Source organism: Lupinus angustifolius, chromosome LG19 (genome assembly GCF_001865875.1).
Source record: "Lupinus angustifolius cultivar Tanjil chromosome LG19, LupAngTanjil_v1.0, whole genome shotgun sequence".
NCBI classification, from domain to species: Eukaryota; Viridiplantae; Streptophyta; class Magnoliopsida; order Fabales; family Fabaceae; genus Lupinus; species Lupinus angustifolius.
In genome coordinates, this window is record NC_032027.1 from 350,185 (window position 1) to 367,058 (window position 16,874).

A 16,874-nucleotide genomic window follows, 5' to 3' on the forward strand; every position below is an offset into this window, starting at 1 on the left:
TGAAATGATTTCAGCTACATACAATTTTGGCAATAGCAATTAAATGAAATTAAACATATATACTTGAAATAAGTTATGCATAAATTTCATAAGAATTGAAGTTTCATAAAATATAATGTTAAGGAAATGGATATAACCATGTATTTATATTTGCTTGATAAAACATTTCCATGCCCAACTGATGATAGAATATAAGGACATAAATTTTCAACATTAGCTATATCATGCAATAACAGCTCTTGCTTGTAGGTCAGAAAGTGAAGCTAGTTATATATGCATAGCAAGTACAATGAAAAAATGTATGCTGAGAGAGTTAGCTCCACGTATCTATGGATGTTCTCGGCTCGGACAGGATTGTCTCCAGTGTGAGGATACCTGTGGAAAACCAAAAAAAAAAGTAAAATGAAAATAGAATGTAATATCTATGAATTATATAAATGTTTATAGACAATCTTACACTTTTAAAGTGCTTACATTTTTTTCGCATGAAAATATGACATTAATTTTTTGGAAGAATTAATTCTTTTGGGGTGTGTGATTGTTTTTCCAACCAATATCGTTCACAAGAATCGAACTCTTGATCTTTTGATCATCCTAGATCTAGCAGTGTCTTACACCACTATACTTTAATAAATATTACATAAATGATAAAACCAATATGTTAATGATTTTCAAAGACAAATGATGCACAAATTTGTCTATAAAAGAAAGTGATGCACCAAAAAACATAAAATAAAACCATTGAACAAAAATAAATTTTACTTAATTAAAAAGAGTTACAAAGTTGGCCTTTCATGATGTCAATTTCCTCCTTTGTATTTTGTTGGGTAGGGTATGTGGTGATTCCATTGCTATTGAATACATGTGATACACAAGTTTTGTCCTTCTCCTTCAACATCACAATGCCATTTTCATGAGATAGCTAGAGATTAGAGAAGGGCATACAAATCAATAGGTACTTGAAGTGTACACATTCGGAAACTAATAATTCTCCAAAATTAATTCAATTCCAAATCCTCACTTTCACTAAAAAGGCATTATTCTACTACCATAACATACATGGTATCTATAGCAAGATGTTTTATATTGCTAAAAAGTATCCTTAATGTATTATGGGATCAAATAAATATGGATCAACAATAATTTTTTAATTACTTATTAATTAAATTTGTAAAATATTAGCTATACTTTTTTCAATTGTTACCAACATGTCTTCCTCACTAATAACTTCAGTTGATGAGTGGGTCGTTTTGTAGACTAATTAAACCATATCTTACTTGCTAATTGGAATTAAAAAATGATGATGAGGAAACCAAGTTATAAATATCCATAAAAATTAAAATATTCTCTACACATAAATATATAATCAAGTAAATTTATGAACTTAAATTGTATTTATCTTTAGTTTGATATTTTAAAGAGTCGAATTGTACTTGATTATCCTATAATTGACACCAGTCTAATCATTTGAATTACTTTTCAAACTATATACAATCAATTAATTACATGACACTAAACAATGATTCTCAGTCATAAACTATCCCAAGAGGCATTCACCAAATAAAAGACCTCAAACTACATATAAATTTAAACTACTTTTATTCTTATGAACATGGGTCATATTAATAATAGGCACAAAGTTTACAATTTCCATTTACTAGCCAGTCACAAGTATATATATATATGCATCAGAATTTGTAAACTATATAGCTGGTTTCATTTCTTTCCCTAGTTAAACTTGAATAGTAACTATATACTACTTATTACTAACATTATTCCATATGAATATTGAAGTTTCTCATATCAGAACCCATGTAAATGAACTCAAATATATATATATATTAGTACTCAATTTTCATCTCCAAACCAATTATCCTTGGTTTTTGGACCAGTAGGTCCTTCCTGTCCCAACACTTCACTTGGTAAAGCTTTTATAATTGTTTCCAATAGAATTCTAACACTCTCAGGTAATATCTTCTCCACCTTTCTCAACTCATCATCTATATTATAATCTATTGTTGGACCCCATTGCCTGAAATAGTTAAGCCATGGTGGCTCTATAATTTGAGACCCTAAATACTCAGCAGAAACCAACTCAAATGACCCAAAATCCACAACTTTATCACTCTTAGCAGTATCATTCCTTAAACCTATTACTTCTGCTCCTTGTGGATTAAGGCCAGCATGTGGGTATGTTGCATGGCCATGAAAGGAAGAATAAACAATAGGTTTGTTGCCATTTTGGAACTCAAGTTGAGAAGCTTCATACCATGCACCTTTATTGTGTTGTGAGAAATACATTTGCCATAGTAGTCCATTGAAGTTGCTAACCCTTAAGGTCACATGCTCCCAATCACCAACATGTTCACCTATCAACCCCAAAGGAATAGTAAGGTTCCCTAGTTTTGCTCTTGCATTTCCATTGAAAGGGTAAAAGACCCAAATGACAATGTCAGTGAATGTTCCTCCAAGCATTGGTTTCACATGTATGTAACTTTTGGAGCTTAGCAAATCACCCTTCTTGACCCTCTCTTTCTTAGCTGGATCAGCTGGCAGGTCCATCCAATATGCACCATCATTGGTTCCACCCTGAGGGAGGTTAGTGCCATTAGGTGCTATTGGCACAGGTTTTGACTCTTCCCCTTTCTTATATAGTAGTACTCCATTGGAGAAATACCAATTAACAGAAGAAGTGAGATATTCATCATCAGGATGCAAGTACATAACTGGAGAATAGGCTAGGACTAATGCCTCAATTTGCTGTAGATTAGGCATAGATATTGTAGAGTTTACATTGATATTCTTCAAACAGGAAATAGATACAATGCTAGTAGAAGACAAACCAATTTGTGCAACAAAGGTGCCAACATGAACACCAGGAGCTAGAATTCCCCTATTACTTGGTCTTGCATCAAAGAAATTGAAGCTGCTTAGTTTACTATCCTTTCCTGGACCCCACATCCATGAATATGTCTCACATTGGTCTGTAAGGTTTTCCCTGACACACCTGATTTTATCAAGGGAAGGCTTATTTGGAGTTGTAGTGACAACATGTCCTACAGCTTTGTAACCATTAGGTGCTGTTGGTAGCCAAACATAGACAGTGCTATCTTGTTTAATCTTCTCTAATGCACTGCTCCAAACAAGTTTGTAATCAAGGGGTTGCTTCAAAGTGCCATTGATGATACTTAAGGATACATCTTTTGCAACAAGTACCCATCCAAAAAGTGGCCTGTTGTTTGGTTGAATGTAGCTACCCAACATAAAGAACCCTAGTGGTATTCCTATTGGTTCAAACACTGTGGCACCAACATTGTCTGGTCCACCTTCATGAGCAGCCCAAACCTTATTGAAAGTTGAGATTTGAGACACTTGCAAACCACCTAGATCAATGGTTCCACTTGCAAAACTACCAACACCTGCATGAGATAATTGAACAATAGCAAGAACAATAACATCTCCGTTAGGTGGGAGCATCATGCACTGGGTCGCACTGGTTGAATTAGGAGAGGAAATTACAATAGCATATGATGCATACCTGATGGCCAAAGAGGTGTTTCAGCAGGAAGCTTGAATATGGTTTCAATGGGGAGATTCTCAGCACAAGAGCATTCGGGAATAACACTACCCATTGTTGAGTTTACCATACAAGTTTGTCGATTGTGAATGTATGGAGGGGGTGGGTAATATATAATAGTAGCTGGTTTTGCAAGTAGTATATATCCTTTGTGAAGTGTGAAGGTAGAAAGGTTTTGATATAAAACAAAAAATACATGAGGGTTGCTCCAAGGTTGTGTCCTACAAGGAATAACCTTGTAAACCTTTTTATAACCAAATAAGGTTCAGCTACGAATTTTCTTACCTTGTTTTTTATTCTCTTTGCTAAGTCTCATCCCAGAAAAAACAAAACTCCCAAAAGTGTGGAATGTACAAATGTTGTGACTATTGGGAGATAACGTGAGCATGTAATAATGTTAATAACATATACTGATCCAAATATTCTAAATTGCATGTTTTTCCCCCTCACGGATCCTAATACATGCAAGTATATTATTGTACAACTCTATCTAATGAATCAAGGGTTAGTTCCATTGGATTTATCATTTCTTTGTGTTGGAGCATGGATTGTCAACAGAATTTTGAACTTAGATGTGACACAAGTGGAATTGGTTATAAAACAAAGTTCTTTTATATTTTTGCTTCTTTTCATTGTGGATGATTTTAGTGTGTTGTCAAGTTGCCACTGCATAACTTCATTGGTTGATGTATATTTCTTCAACTTGTAGTTTATCTTTTTAGGATAACAGTTAACACCAGCATTGAAGCCAGAATTCCCCTATTACTTCTTCTTGCTTCTTTTGATTTCGAAGTTTGAGACATAGTTGAAGACCCTTACACTTGCTTGAAGGAATGTTGGATAGACTTCCATGTAAGTTAAACCTAGCTAGTCGCAATGTGATTGTCAATAAGTAAAATTTAAAGTGCAAATGCAATATTCAAGAAGAATATGTGGATCATACATTTTATTCTTGTAACTTCTCTTATTGGGGGTGCCAACAAGTTTACAGGTGGTTGGATTTTGAGTTGGTGCTTCCTTCTAATGGAAAAGACTCACTTACTTCAACACTCAATCATTATAGAAGATAGAAGCTTGAGGAATGTTTGGTGTGTTATTTAGATGGTTGGAATTTGGACTCTTTCGATTAATAGGAATGCAATTATTTTCAACAAGAAGGATATTGTTTTAAATAATATTGTGAATGATATAAAACTCAAATCTCAAATCTGGATTAAAGGAATACGTAAATATGCTAATATTTATTGGTTTGAATAGACTTCTCATCTAATTCTCTGCTTACATTATTATTAAAGATGACTTTAGCTCTTTTTCAGTTTTGTGGAATGTTATATTAATGCACTTGACTTGTTTTATTTTTATTGAGTAGGTTAACTTTTTTTTTTGCTTTTCTGAGTCACTTTCCTCTCTTGGGCCTTATTGATCTCTATGTCGTAGTTTTTTTATCTTATCTTTTATATTTTTTATTGGCAAATGCAAATCCCAAGGTAAAATATTACACGAATATAATATATGTTGGATGTAATGGCTGCTCATTTTCTAAGGGTGGGATCTTAGATTTGGTTATGGAGACAGGAGAAACCTACTTGTGGATATAAAGTGAATAGAATATTATAGTTATTCTAGAATTATTTCTATAATATTAATATTTAATAATTCTAAATAATTAACTATAATATTCTATTCTATTCTCTTTCTAATAAATTTCATAACAAATATTATAACATACATTCTATTATTATGTTTGTCATTAGATTATTTTAGAAGTTGATATATAAATGTATTTTTATTAATTATAGGGATAGTTATATTCATTTTATAAAAATAGACATTTTTCTCAATGTATCCACTATTTATTTAACATGAGAAGAATCATTGAAAGAAATGTGAGAAATTTATGGGAATCATATGTGTTCTTTTGAATACTAGCATGGATCCTGTTTTCAATAATGCAAATGGTGAGATAATGGAGAGAATTTTCACACAGAAAAAAGAAAGAAATGGAGATTAATATATAATGATCATTTGACTATAGCTTCATCCTAATTGAGAGCTGTATGTTACACATTTGAGTTTTGCAATATGCTCTTAACATATTTTCCTAACATTAAATAAAGTTAGCATTTAAATGAAAAAAGTAAATCCTCCATTCTTTTGGAAATAAAGATAAAAAACATTCCAAAATTTCTTTGATTGGGAGGATTTGTAAAGAATTTACTATTATTCTAAACCTTAATTTACATTAGGTAAAATATTTATTCTTTCATTTTTTTAGTTTTTTAAACATAAATGATGATGCGCTTGTATGAAATTAATAAATAAGTATGCTCCAATTTCATTTAAGGTTATGCGTATAGTTTAAATAATTATTAAATGATATCAAAATTAATATAATTTTGACCTCATTAAGCTTATCCTTGATTCCTTGACTGGTAGTAAAAACTAAACATGTTTGAAAATACCACATATTCAACAAAAATGCTACATCAACTTGTACGTTCGGAAGAGCTTAAAATTGCATTAAGATTATTACTAATTATTAGGACTTCCTTTTTGAAAATGTAGTGTGGTAATAAGACTCATCTAAGTCAATACACTAGGAACCTTATTGGTATTTTTAAATTGTATTTGTGATTGAGGATATATTATATTTATTATAATAGTAGAAAATAATGGAAATATGTAGTCAACGAAATCACATTATTAAGACACTCAAAACCATAATATCTAAACTAAATTATGGTTGGTATAATGAAATTTAAAACTAACATTTATAAAAAGTCTCAAAAATTGCATTGATTGGATAGATAAATATCACACTATTAAATTTCTAACTTAATGGCACATACAATGTTCGAGAGGAAGAATCATCTATTAATGGAGAGACAGCTATACAAAAAGAAAGAAAAATAATATATTAAAACATTTTTATCTTTTTATATATAGTATAATAGCATATTTATCATTAAAAATACATAGAAAAATGGAATACTAAATTTGTGGGAAGAGATGTGATCCCCTAAAAATAGAGTGTGATTCCTATCAAATAATGAAGAGAGAAATGTTATACCAAACAAAAGGAACTAAAATTACATTAGATTTTACGAGAACAAGGATACTCCGTCTTAAAAATTTCCCGTCTCTATGCCTCAAGCCAATGATATCCCACTAAATCACATAAAAATGTTATTTTATACTTTTATTAATTTTTTTAAGTATATGTCAAATTTCTATTGGATTGTGACACAATGGACACAAAAAAGTAGAACAGTTGATTTAGATAATTTTACCCAGAACCACAAATGTCCCATATATAAATGAAACTCCTTCCACCACCTCACAATAATTGTAGTTGTACGATGAGGCTATTACAATCAGCATTGTCACTCCTCGTCCTTTGTCTAATCATTTTCCAAACTACACAATCATCAACTCCCATCAACGTATGGCCTAAACCAATCAACTTCACATGGCTCCAACCCCACCAAGCCACTCTCCTCTCCCCTTCTTTCACCATCACCACCACCACCACCCACCACAACAACCACCACCTCTCCGCCACCATCACCCGCTACCACCACCTCATCAACACTGAGCATCACCATCCACTCATTCCCCCTACCATCAACCTCACCACCACCCTCCCACCTCTCCAATCCCTCACCATCTCCATCACCAACCCGGGCACCCTGCTCCACCACGGCGCGGACGAGTCCTACACTCTTACCATCCCGAACCCCTCCTCGGCCCCTCATGCCATGCTCCATGCTGAAACCGCATGGGGCGTTATGAGGGGCCTGGAGACATTCTCTCAGCTCGTGTGGGGTAACCCCTCACACGTAGCTGTTGAGGTGCGCATATGGGATGCACCCCTGTATGCGCACCGTGGAGTCATGTTGGATACATCGAGAAATTACTATCCTGTTGGGGATATTATGAGAACTATAGAAGCAATGAGTATGAATAAGTTGAACGTGTTTCATTGGCACTTGACAGATTCACATTCTTTTCCTCTTGTGTTGCCTTCAGAGCCTCGTTTGGCTGAAAAAGGGGCTTATGGGCCTCACATGGTGTACTCTATTGAAGATGTTAAAAGGGTTGTTGAGTTTGGTCTTGATCATGGAGTTCGTGTTATGCCTGAGATTGATTCACCTGGTTAGTAAATCATCAATTTTAGTTTTATGGCATTTGAGTTTAAGGCACTATCTTTGTTATTGTTTATTTTTATTACTTTGTTGATTGTCTTTTTGTGCAATGTTGCATCAGATTCTAAGGTACTCTACCTTTTTGAGTATTTCAAGTGATACATTTCCACATAGAAACTTGCATTTTGATCAAACCTATGACAAATATTTAAGCAAAATGTTGACACGTTGTTTATGTGAATGTGACCAGAATGAATGTACTTTTTATTTTATAGAAACATAGAAGCCTTTTTGAGTAATGGATTAGACACCCTATATATATATATATTGTTAGAAGTACTACTACACCCAACTATCATTGAATTCGTCCTTACAGGAACCCGATTAATAGTTATGTTTAAATATATAAATTTATTTAGTTTTTTCTAGTTTTATTTTTTGTTTCTTGCCTTTTGACTTTTATGACGTGTCAAAATTAAATGTAACAACTTTGCATTTTATTACTATTTAATGTATTTCAATTTAGTTTATTACTATTTAATGTAGAGTATAAAATGTATACACAGTTGACGTAAAGATTTATACACATATAGTACATCATCTCGTTTAATGTATGTCTGATAACTATGATGAACACAGAGTAATAAGTTGTATATTTTGACAGGACATGCAGGGTCATGGGCTTTAGCATACCCTGATATTGTAACTTGTGCAAACATGTTCTGGTTACAACCTGAAGATAGGCTTGCAGCAGAACCAGGAACAGGTCAATTAAACCCTTTAAACAACAAGACATACCAAGTCCTAAAGAATGTTATACATGATGTCACAACATTGTTCCCTGAACCATTTTACCACTCAGGTGCTGATGAGGTTATACCAGGTTGTTGGAAAACTGATCCTATAATTCAGAAATTTCTATCAAATGGTGGAACTCTTAGCCAACTACTTGAAACATTTGTGAACAATACTCTCCCTTATATTCTGTCCCTTAACCGCACTGTTGTGTATTGGGAAGATGTTTGGTTAGATGATATAGTAAGTGTTCCATCCAAAATTCTACCTACAGAACATGTTGTTTTGCAAACATGGAACAATGGAAATGATAATACTAAAAAGATAGTTTCTTCTGGATATAGAGCTATTGTTTCTTCAGCAGAATTCTATTATCTGGATTGTGGGCATGGTGATTTTGTTGGTAATAACAGTGCCTATGATGATCAATCTGGGAGGGAGTTAAGTGATGGTGGTTCTTGGTGTGGACCTTTTAAGACATGGCAAACTATATACAATTATGATATTGCATATGGGTTGAGTGAGGAACAAGCAAAGTTGGTTTTGGGTGGGGAAGTTGCATTGTGGTCAGAACAAGCTGATGCTACTGTTGTGGATGCAAGACTTTGGCCTAGAACTTGTGCAATGGCAGAGACATTGTGGTCTGGAAATCGCGACGAAAAGGGTGTGAAGAGATATGGTGAGGCCACAGATAGATTGAATGAATGGAGAAGCAGAATGGTAAGTAGAGGTATAAGGGCTGAACCTATTCAGCCACTTTGGTGCATTAGGAACCCTGCAATGTGCAACACAATTAATGCACTCTAGTTGCATTCTTGCTTTGTCTCTTACTTTTCAATTGTCATCAATAATTGTATTTATCAAACAATTCTACATTTTACTTGGACTTCAACAATGCTTGAGTTTAATTTACTTGTAAGTTGTAGCATATAAAGATTAAAATTTTAGGATGAGCATTGGCTTTATGATGAGGTTGCTACCCCTCTAAGTAGGAGCTCGTGTACTAGACTGTCCTTTTTAGACAATTGCAGAAAATGCCGCCAGAATAGTTAGCATCGAGACGTTGATGTTATAGTAAGGACAATCGAATTCTCAATACTGGGACTTCAATTGCAGACATCTACAGTTACATAATGCAATTTTGAAACCATGGTATGCTTTTGTATGTAGTTAGTCATAAAATTGATATCAAATTGAGAGTCATAAGAGTGATCAGCTTAACTGTATAACTAGATCAGATAAAATGAAAAAGGTCAGGTTCAATGCCTAGATGATCAATAAAGGAACTAAGAAATGTAAATAAAATTAGGAGTTCTGATATTTGAGCAATGAGAACCTAAAACATAATACCTAGATGGCATAACACTAACATTGATAATTACAATCACATTTCCCCGTCCACAATTATAATAAACGCAACACAATCTCAATTTAAAACATTGATATAGTGGTATCTTATTGAACCAGATATCATATTTGGATGTACAAATTTCATTTTCAGAAAACAATAGTGCAAGATAATATATATTATAATAATAATATCATATAATGTATGGTTGAGATATCCATTTGAGGACCCTAATTTGCACATGATTTTGCCCATGAATTGAAAGCAGCTGTCACTAGTATCAGCAAAACATTCAAAAGTGAAAACACTGGCAAGGTTTACTTGCAGCACAAGTAATAGTTTTCTTTTGAGCATATAAGAAAACAATAGTTTGCTCCAATGAACTTGCATAACCCCTTCTTCACTACTTCCACCTAACCCAGAATATGACAAACTCTTAAACAAACAAAATCAAAATCATAATCTTCTTCTTACTTGCACTCATCATACCCAATTAATCAAATCAAATCAAACAATATCTTACTTCAAAGTCCTATAAATGGAACAAAACAAAACCAACAATTTCAACCTCATAGCACTATATCAATCTCTTCTTTCACCAAAAAAATGAAATATTCAAGTGCATTGGCTTCTTTTATGCTTCTCATACTTCTTATCTCAACTTCAGAGGCTACACTTTCATGCAGTGATGTGATTAAGGATCTGAAACCTTGTATAAGCTACTTAGTGAGTGGAAGTGGAAAACCACCAGCAGCATGTTGTTCTGGTGCTAAAGCACTTGCTTCTTCTGCAATAACATCAGAGGATAAGAAAGCTGCATGTAACTGTATCAAATCTAGTGCCAAGAGTATCTCCTTGAACTCTCAATTGGCTCAAGCTCTTCCAGGGAACTGTGGAATATCACTCTCCATCTCTATTTCTCCTAATGCAGATTGCTCCAAGTAATAATCTTATATCTTTCACTTCACATATATGTACACCACTTGCAACACTTTCGTCACACTTTTCGAGTTTATAGTACAAAACAAAACATTTTGTACTATAAACTCGAAAAGTGTCAGAAAAGTGTCGCTAGACAATGTAAATTTTACTCTAGCTTTTATTATTGTTTTTTAAAAAACATAGAAATGAATTGATTTTTTTGCTGCATTTTTCAGCTTTGGTTGAAAGTTAGAAGTTGGAAAAGGATGGTGTTGCAGAGAATGTTGAACAATTTTCTGTTACATATATGTATGGGAATTATAACATATTTTGTAATAAATAGGAATCCACCTATGTGAATTTCTTTATTATGTCTTTGTTTTGATTATGTTTCCTGAATTTACCTTCAATGTTTGTTCTTATGTTATCTAAGTATGGAAGATAATGTTATTTACATTAATAATGATGAGTCATATTAGTAAGGCTTTCGTTTTTTAATCATAGCAACAGTAATTGAAAATTAAGATAGGAGGATTAGTTGAACGAAAATAGATTAACATTATTTCATTTTTGGAACCCGAACCCGAACCTAGATTCGATCAGACCAGACCCTATTCGGACCTGATCATGATCTCGGATGAGTGGGTAGGGCCGGGTCTTGTTCACCTCTATTACTAAGTGATAGACAGCTCTCTAAGTCTAACCCACAACATGGTCTCACATATCATGTGCCATTAACAAAATGATTTTAAAATGTATCCACCCGTAGTTTATAAATTTTATAGATTATCATCATATCATCATTCATCATTTATATTTAATTATTATTGACTCTTCAAAAAGAATGGTTAGTGATATAGTAAATATATATAAATTAGTGTATAAATAATTAAATATTACACTGTTTGATATTTGGCCTTTTCTCAATCCCACTACAAACGTTATTATTGGAGTCATTATTAATCACTATAAATCATACCAACCTTTTAAAGTTGTTTAATTGCATTTCTTTTGGTACTATATTACTTTATTTTTGTGATAACCACACTCTTGAAATGACATATAATGAATCCCTTCTTAAAGAAGAGATATAATTAATATTTTTTTTTTGTAGGACTTGTAACTTTTACACAAAAACTTATGAAGCCTTTTGCAAGAGAACTTTTTATAATTTCTCTTTCCAATCACAATATATATTCAAGAAAAGTAAGAAGATCCAATCTTTTTAAAAAGATTTCAATCTAATGGAAGCAATAATAGAGTTAACTAGTCTTAAAAAGAACTTTAACAAAATCAATAAAAAGCATGAATGATGTATTTCAATTAAAGTTATTATAATGTTAATCATGTCATTTTACTATATAATTTTTGGTAGATGTCATTTTACTAATCTCAACCAAACATATGAGGGATTGAGTGTAAATTTTGAAAGAATGGTTTTAAAAAACATAGAAACCGCAACTATATTTATATTAATACATAATGATTGAACTTTAAAGCCTATGTTATTAAAAAGGTGAGGGTAGACATAATAATAAGTATATTATTTTTTAGTTCCATGAGATATTCCCACACAGATTCGGATCCTTTGCAATTGTTGCATTATGTAGCAATTAATGGTCACAATTGTTATATAAAATTGATCAACTTGTAAGGATGAAGTGGAAATTGATTAGAAATGAGTGATTTCATGATTCATCAAAAAGGTTAGGCTCTAGATCCAAATTCCAAAGTGATTGCCACACACAAAGCTACATTACACCATGGGAAGGCTATGCTTCCTAAAAAATAATAGATAAAGATGTATTTTGGTCTAAAATATCGACAATGTAAATGTTTTTTACATTAACAATGCATCAGTCATATGTTAACCATGTAATACAAATGAATTGGAAATGATATACGAGTTTAAAATCGGAAGAAAAAATGTTGAGGGAGCAAATTGAAGATTTAAAAATAATGCAATTTTAAGTGTAGCTTTCTTAAAGCAAAAAAGAAAGAAATATAGGAATAGATAAGAGGAAGTGGTAAAGGAGAGGTGGTAGTGTAACCAACCATAATATAGGCTTTTATGAAAGAAAATGTTGTGTAGCCACCCACACTCACATATACCATTCAATTTCTCACATGGGTCCATCATGTTTTGGCATCACAATTAATTGATCATCTTTTATTTTTCTTTAATCTCTTCTATGGTCAAGATTTTTGAATAATGTTGCAAAATGATTCAATTAGGTTGAAACATGTTTTTTGTTATTACTAAGGATATCTCCTCATCTTATTGGGTAATGAATTAATTATTTTTGTCAGAAATCGAATTCTCGATCATGAAGATCCAATAGAGTCTTATACCACTAAACTAACATGTTATTGGTAGGTTGATAACTGTTTAACAACATGTGCATGCATCTAAATTTTTTCTTCCAGCATGACTTTCCTCAATGAAAAAGTCATCCACTAATGTCACACAAGCAATAAGAAAAAGAAACCTTAAACAAATGTTATTAATAAGACACCTTTCCACAAATCAAACATCTTAGTAAATGATAAATACATAGTCACATGTCCCATACTAGAATATTTATATAAACAACAAATATTTATATAAACATGAAAACCAATGAGGAAACAAACTTGTTCCTAGTAAAATCTAAAAGAAACCCACCATTGCACCACCCTCTTAGAGGGAACTAGACCTTCATTATGCACCACCATGCATCTAAGAACTTCTAAAACAAGTTACAAGCTATATAAAACAACAAGAACATGATGAATGATTTTACCATTATAGGCAATTTGGGTTTCTACCAGGACCACCATAATAAAAGTAGTTACCCCAATCATTAGCACTTCCAGTTTTGACATCATAGCAACTATCTTGTTCAGTGAAAGTGCCAAGATCTTTAGGAGGCCTAAGCTTGTTATTACCATCAACAATCTGAATGTTCTTGAAATAACTAGACTTTCCAAAACCTTCATCAGGGAAATGACCACTTCCCATTTGTGTTGAAGTGTGTTGTCCATCAGATTCAGAGTTTACAACTTCACCACCCCATTCAATCATTGAGGCACTGTCAGATAGGTAAGAGAATAGAGGACCTGGCCAGTACCCTAGAACATGTTCACTCCCAAACTGCATCCACCAGTTACCCTCTTTTGGGTCCTACACATCAGAATAGATCCCACTATTGCATATTACATTCATGCACAAATACAAACTTGGTTCTTGTTGTAAACAATAAACTAAAGACAGTGTCCTTAAAAGTTTAGTTTTGATACATAATACTATCAACCAATTATACATAATCATTGATGTGACTTTTAAGATAGTTGTTACAAGAACCAAATGTTTTTAATGATTTTGTAATGCATTATTGGTTGGTAGGGTAAAAAACTGACTATGATAATGTATCATAATTAAAATTTCATAAATAATACATAAATGATTGAGATATAATGAAATATGTGTCAGAGATTCTGTTGATTTACAATTATATAATGTGTTTGCTAGGTGCAAGGCATGTTTTCTTGCCATAAAATATAAAAGGGTACCTTCCAAACAAGGATACTTATATCATATTGAGAAGAACCATAGTTAGAAAGTGGGTAGATACTTGCTCCCAATGCTATATCATTGTTAACTTGAATAAAGCCAGAGCATAGTAGATTATAGCAACCAGTAGCTTGATATGCATCACTCTGTCATTGTAATCAAATAATTTCATGAAATAAATAACTTCAAGAATAATTAGAATAAACAACAAAGTTTGGTGCTAGGAATTTGTATCTCACAGTCCAATAAGTGAAGAGTCTAGTGTTATTGTCTCCATATAGATCTGGACTAACCTGGTTACCATAATTGAATTTACAGAAAATGGAAATTATATGGTTAGAAAGTTATAAATCATATATTTAAGGGATAGTGACTTTGATATATATATATAGACACTACTTAGAAGATGACAATAGACATAAGTTTAAATAATACCTGCCAACCTGCTTCAATGCTGTTAAGATCTTGACCAAAAGAACCACTTAGGAGCCACATTTGAGACAAGCTAAATTCATTAGATTGTTGAATTTTAGGATCCCAAACGTTTATGGTTGCTTTGGCTCCATAATATTTATCTCCCTCCACATAAACAATGGCATGCTAAATGTTCCAAAAACATCAAAGAAATCAGTATTTTTTACACAAACCATCTGGCAGCTAGACACACTGTCACAGCCCGATTTTCGGTAGAATACAATGACAAACATAGAAATAATTTAAATGATGAACAATAAAGTTTGATACATATGTTACACCTCACATTAGCCAATGACAGAATTAAAGTATAGGTAGACTGACACTGACCAAATAACAAAAACTATGTTCATATAAGTGATTATGTGTAAAATGAGTAGTATTACTTAATGAGAAATGATGATGGTTTTTTAGTAATTAGAAGCAAGTTGAACTTGGTGATACTTGTTTATCAGTATCATGTTAGTAATGGCAGTACCTGGTGACCACTCTGAGTGATGAGGTCAGGTAGAGGTTTTGAAGATCTTGGCTGAGGGAAACTTTTTTGCTTTTTCTTTCCAAATTTTTGGATAGAACTTGCCCTTAATATGTCATCTTTTTTTGTCCTCCTAACAGGAATTGTTCCTTCTGGACACCTTCCATTTTTGTGCCATAATTGAGTAATAGGCTTGGAATTTGAAGACACTTTGCTCTCTCCAAAAATTTGACCTTCTGGATGGTAATTTGGTATCATCTGCATTACAAGCCAGAACCAAATGAAAACTAGTCATGTTTCGAATTATAAAGGATTCGATAAGTATTTAAGTACAACAACAACCGAGCTTGTAAAATTGGTATATTGATCTAAAGTACTGTACTGATTTAGCTTGTAAAAGGATCTTTAATACAATTTTTCTTATCCGAAAAAACAACAACAACCGAGCCTTAAAAAATAATTATTTATGGAAGCGAAGTTATTTACCTGAATTTTGTGACTTTTGAGGTCAGGGTGATCAAAAGCTGGCTGGTGTGAGACATGGACACAGTCTATGATATCTCCATCAGGACTCTGCTTTCAAAAATGTAAACCAAAACAAATTACAGATTTTCAACTCTACAAAGTAAAGTGATTACAATTGTTAACAAAACCCAGAAAAAGGCACCACCAAAAAGGCTAGTTACTAAGATTCTGCTATAAAAGAAGAACAATAATGAAAACATATTCTATAATTAAGATTCTGAATTACCCCAATGATGATAGAGACTAAAAGAAGCTCTCAAGTGAGACAAGAGAAAGCATACAAGATTAAAGTTCCTTTCATAGCCAAAAAGGTTTATTGTTGCAAATATCAATGAGAAAACAAAACCATTATGCAATCAATGAAAAGTGGAAGAGTAAAAAAGAAAAGAGAGAAAATGAAAAAGGTAAGAAAAAGGGACATTGAGAAAGGTAATTCTCTCTAACCTTGATGGACTTAACATGAGGTTTGTTCAAGTTCTTCAAGTGCTTCTGAACCTCAAGTTTCTGACTTGAAACACCATTGTTAATGGTGACTCTGCTAGCACAAGTGAAAGGAACCAACAAAACCAACAAGAAACAAAGCACAAGATTCTTTTCATATCCTAATTTGGCTGCCATTACAGCCTCACATCAAAAGCATGCAACTTTATGAGAATTTTCAAAGTGGGTAATGAAGAGGCACTAACACAATGGCTTTAGAACACAAAGGGTCAACAAAAACCATGAAAGTTTGGTTTATAGTTATAGTTATGACTTATTATAACTCTATACACGCTAAGACTAAGAGGAATAACCCTTTCAATTATCTACCCTTAAAATTGTGGTTGGGTGTTTCAGACTTTGAGGAGTTTAATATTTATGCATGCTAGCATAACAATTTGAAGAAATTTTTAGTAATATAAATTATATATATTTCACTCATGTTTGAAAGGTTAATAATTTTTGTAGGATAATATTTATGATACGTTGGTTTTAATATTTATACATAATCAATGAATCATTCATTGTTTATTCATTGGATTGTGCTTATGATGATTAGATATGAACGATGGATAATGCAA

At 32.6% G+C, this 16,874-nt stretch overlaps 4 protein-coding genes across 6 annotated transcripts; 2 read left to right on the forward strand and 2 right to left on the reverse strand.

Annotated features, from left to right (window-relative positions):
* LOC109334203 lies at nucleotides 1,508-3,752 on the reverse strand. The gene is made up of 2 exons (XM_019569832.1): nucleotides 3,539-3,752; nucleotides 1,508-3,419 (listed from the first exon to the last, which is right to left on the reverse strand). Exons 1-2 carry the CDS (start codon nucleotides 3,645-3,647, stop codon nucleotides 1,849-1,851), a joined length of 1,680 nt encoding a protein of 559 aa, XP_019425377.1. The 5' UTR covers nucleotides 3,648-3,752; the 3' UTR covers nucleotides 1,508-1,848.
* Nucleotides 5,855-16,646, reverse strand: LOC109334205. Of its 3 annotated transcripts, XM_019569838.1 has the most exons (9): nucleotides 16,258-16,646; nucleotides 15,775-15,861; nucleotides 15,292-15,546; nucleotides 14,775-14,939; nucleotides 14,579-14,632; nucleotides 14,339-14,485; nucleotides 13,577-13,949; nucleotides 12,751-12,758; nucleotides 5,855-5,875 (listed from the first exon to the last, which is right to left on the reverse strand). In XM_019569838.1, exons 1-8 carry the CDS (start codon nucleotides 16,429-16,431, stop codon nucleotides 12,754-12,756), a joined length of 1,260 nt encoding a protein of 419 aa, XP_019425383.1. In that variant the 5' UTR covers nucleotides 16,432-16,646; the 3' UTR covers nucleotides 5,855-5,875; nucleotides 12,751-12,753. The 3 variants fall into 3 exon arrangements, 2 of the variants coding, with proteins under 2 accessions (XP_019425383.1, XP_019425382.1); XR_002106077.1 differs by lacking the exons at nucleotides 5,855-5,875; nucleotides 12,751-12,758 and adding an exon at nucleotides 13,288-13,482 and having other exon boundaries at nucleotides 13,514-13,949; XM_019569837.1 differs by lacking the exons at nucleotides 5,855-5,875; nucleotides 12,751-12,758 and having other exon boundaries at nucleotides 13,288-13,949.
* On the forward strand, nucleotides 6,937-9,342 carry LOC109333874 (beta-hexosaminidase 2-like). Its single transcript, XM_019569457.1, has 2 exons — nucleotides 6,937-7,732; nucleotides 8,387-9,342. Exons 1-2 carry the CDS (start codon nucleotides 6,937-6,939, stop codon nucleotides 9,322-9,324), a joined length of 1,734 nt encoding a protein of 577 aa, XP_019425002.1. The 3' UTR covers nucleotides 9,325-9,342.
* On the forward strand, nucleotides 10,415-11,264 carry LOC109334209 (non-specific lipid-transfer protein 8). The gene is made up of 2 exons (XM_019569842.1): nucleotides 10,415-10,806; nucleotides 11,023-11,264. The coding sequence occupies exons 1-2, from the start codon at nucleotides 10,472-10,474 to the stop codon at nucleotides 11,030-11,032; spliced, it is 345 nt and encodes a 114-aa protein (XP_019425387.1). The 5' UTR covers nucleotides 10,415-10,471; the 3' UTR covers nucleotides 11,033-11,264.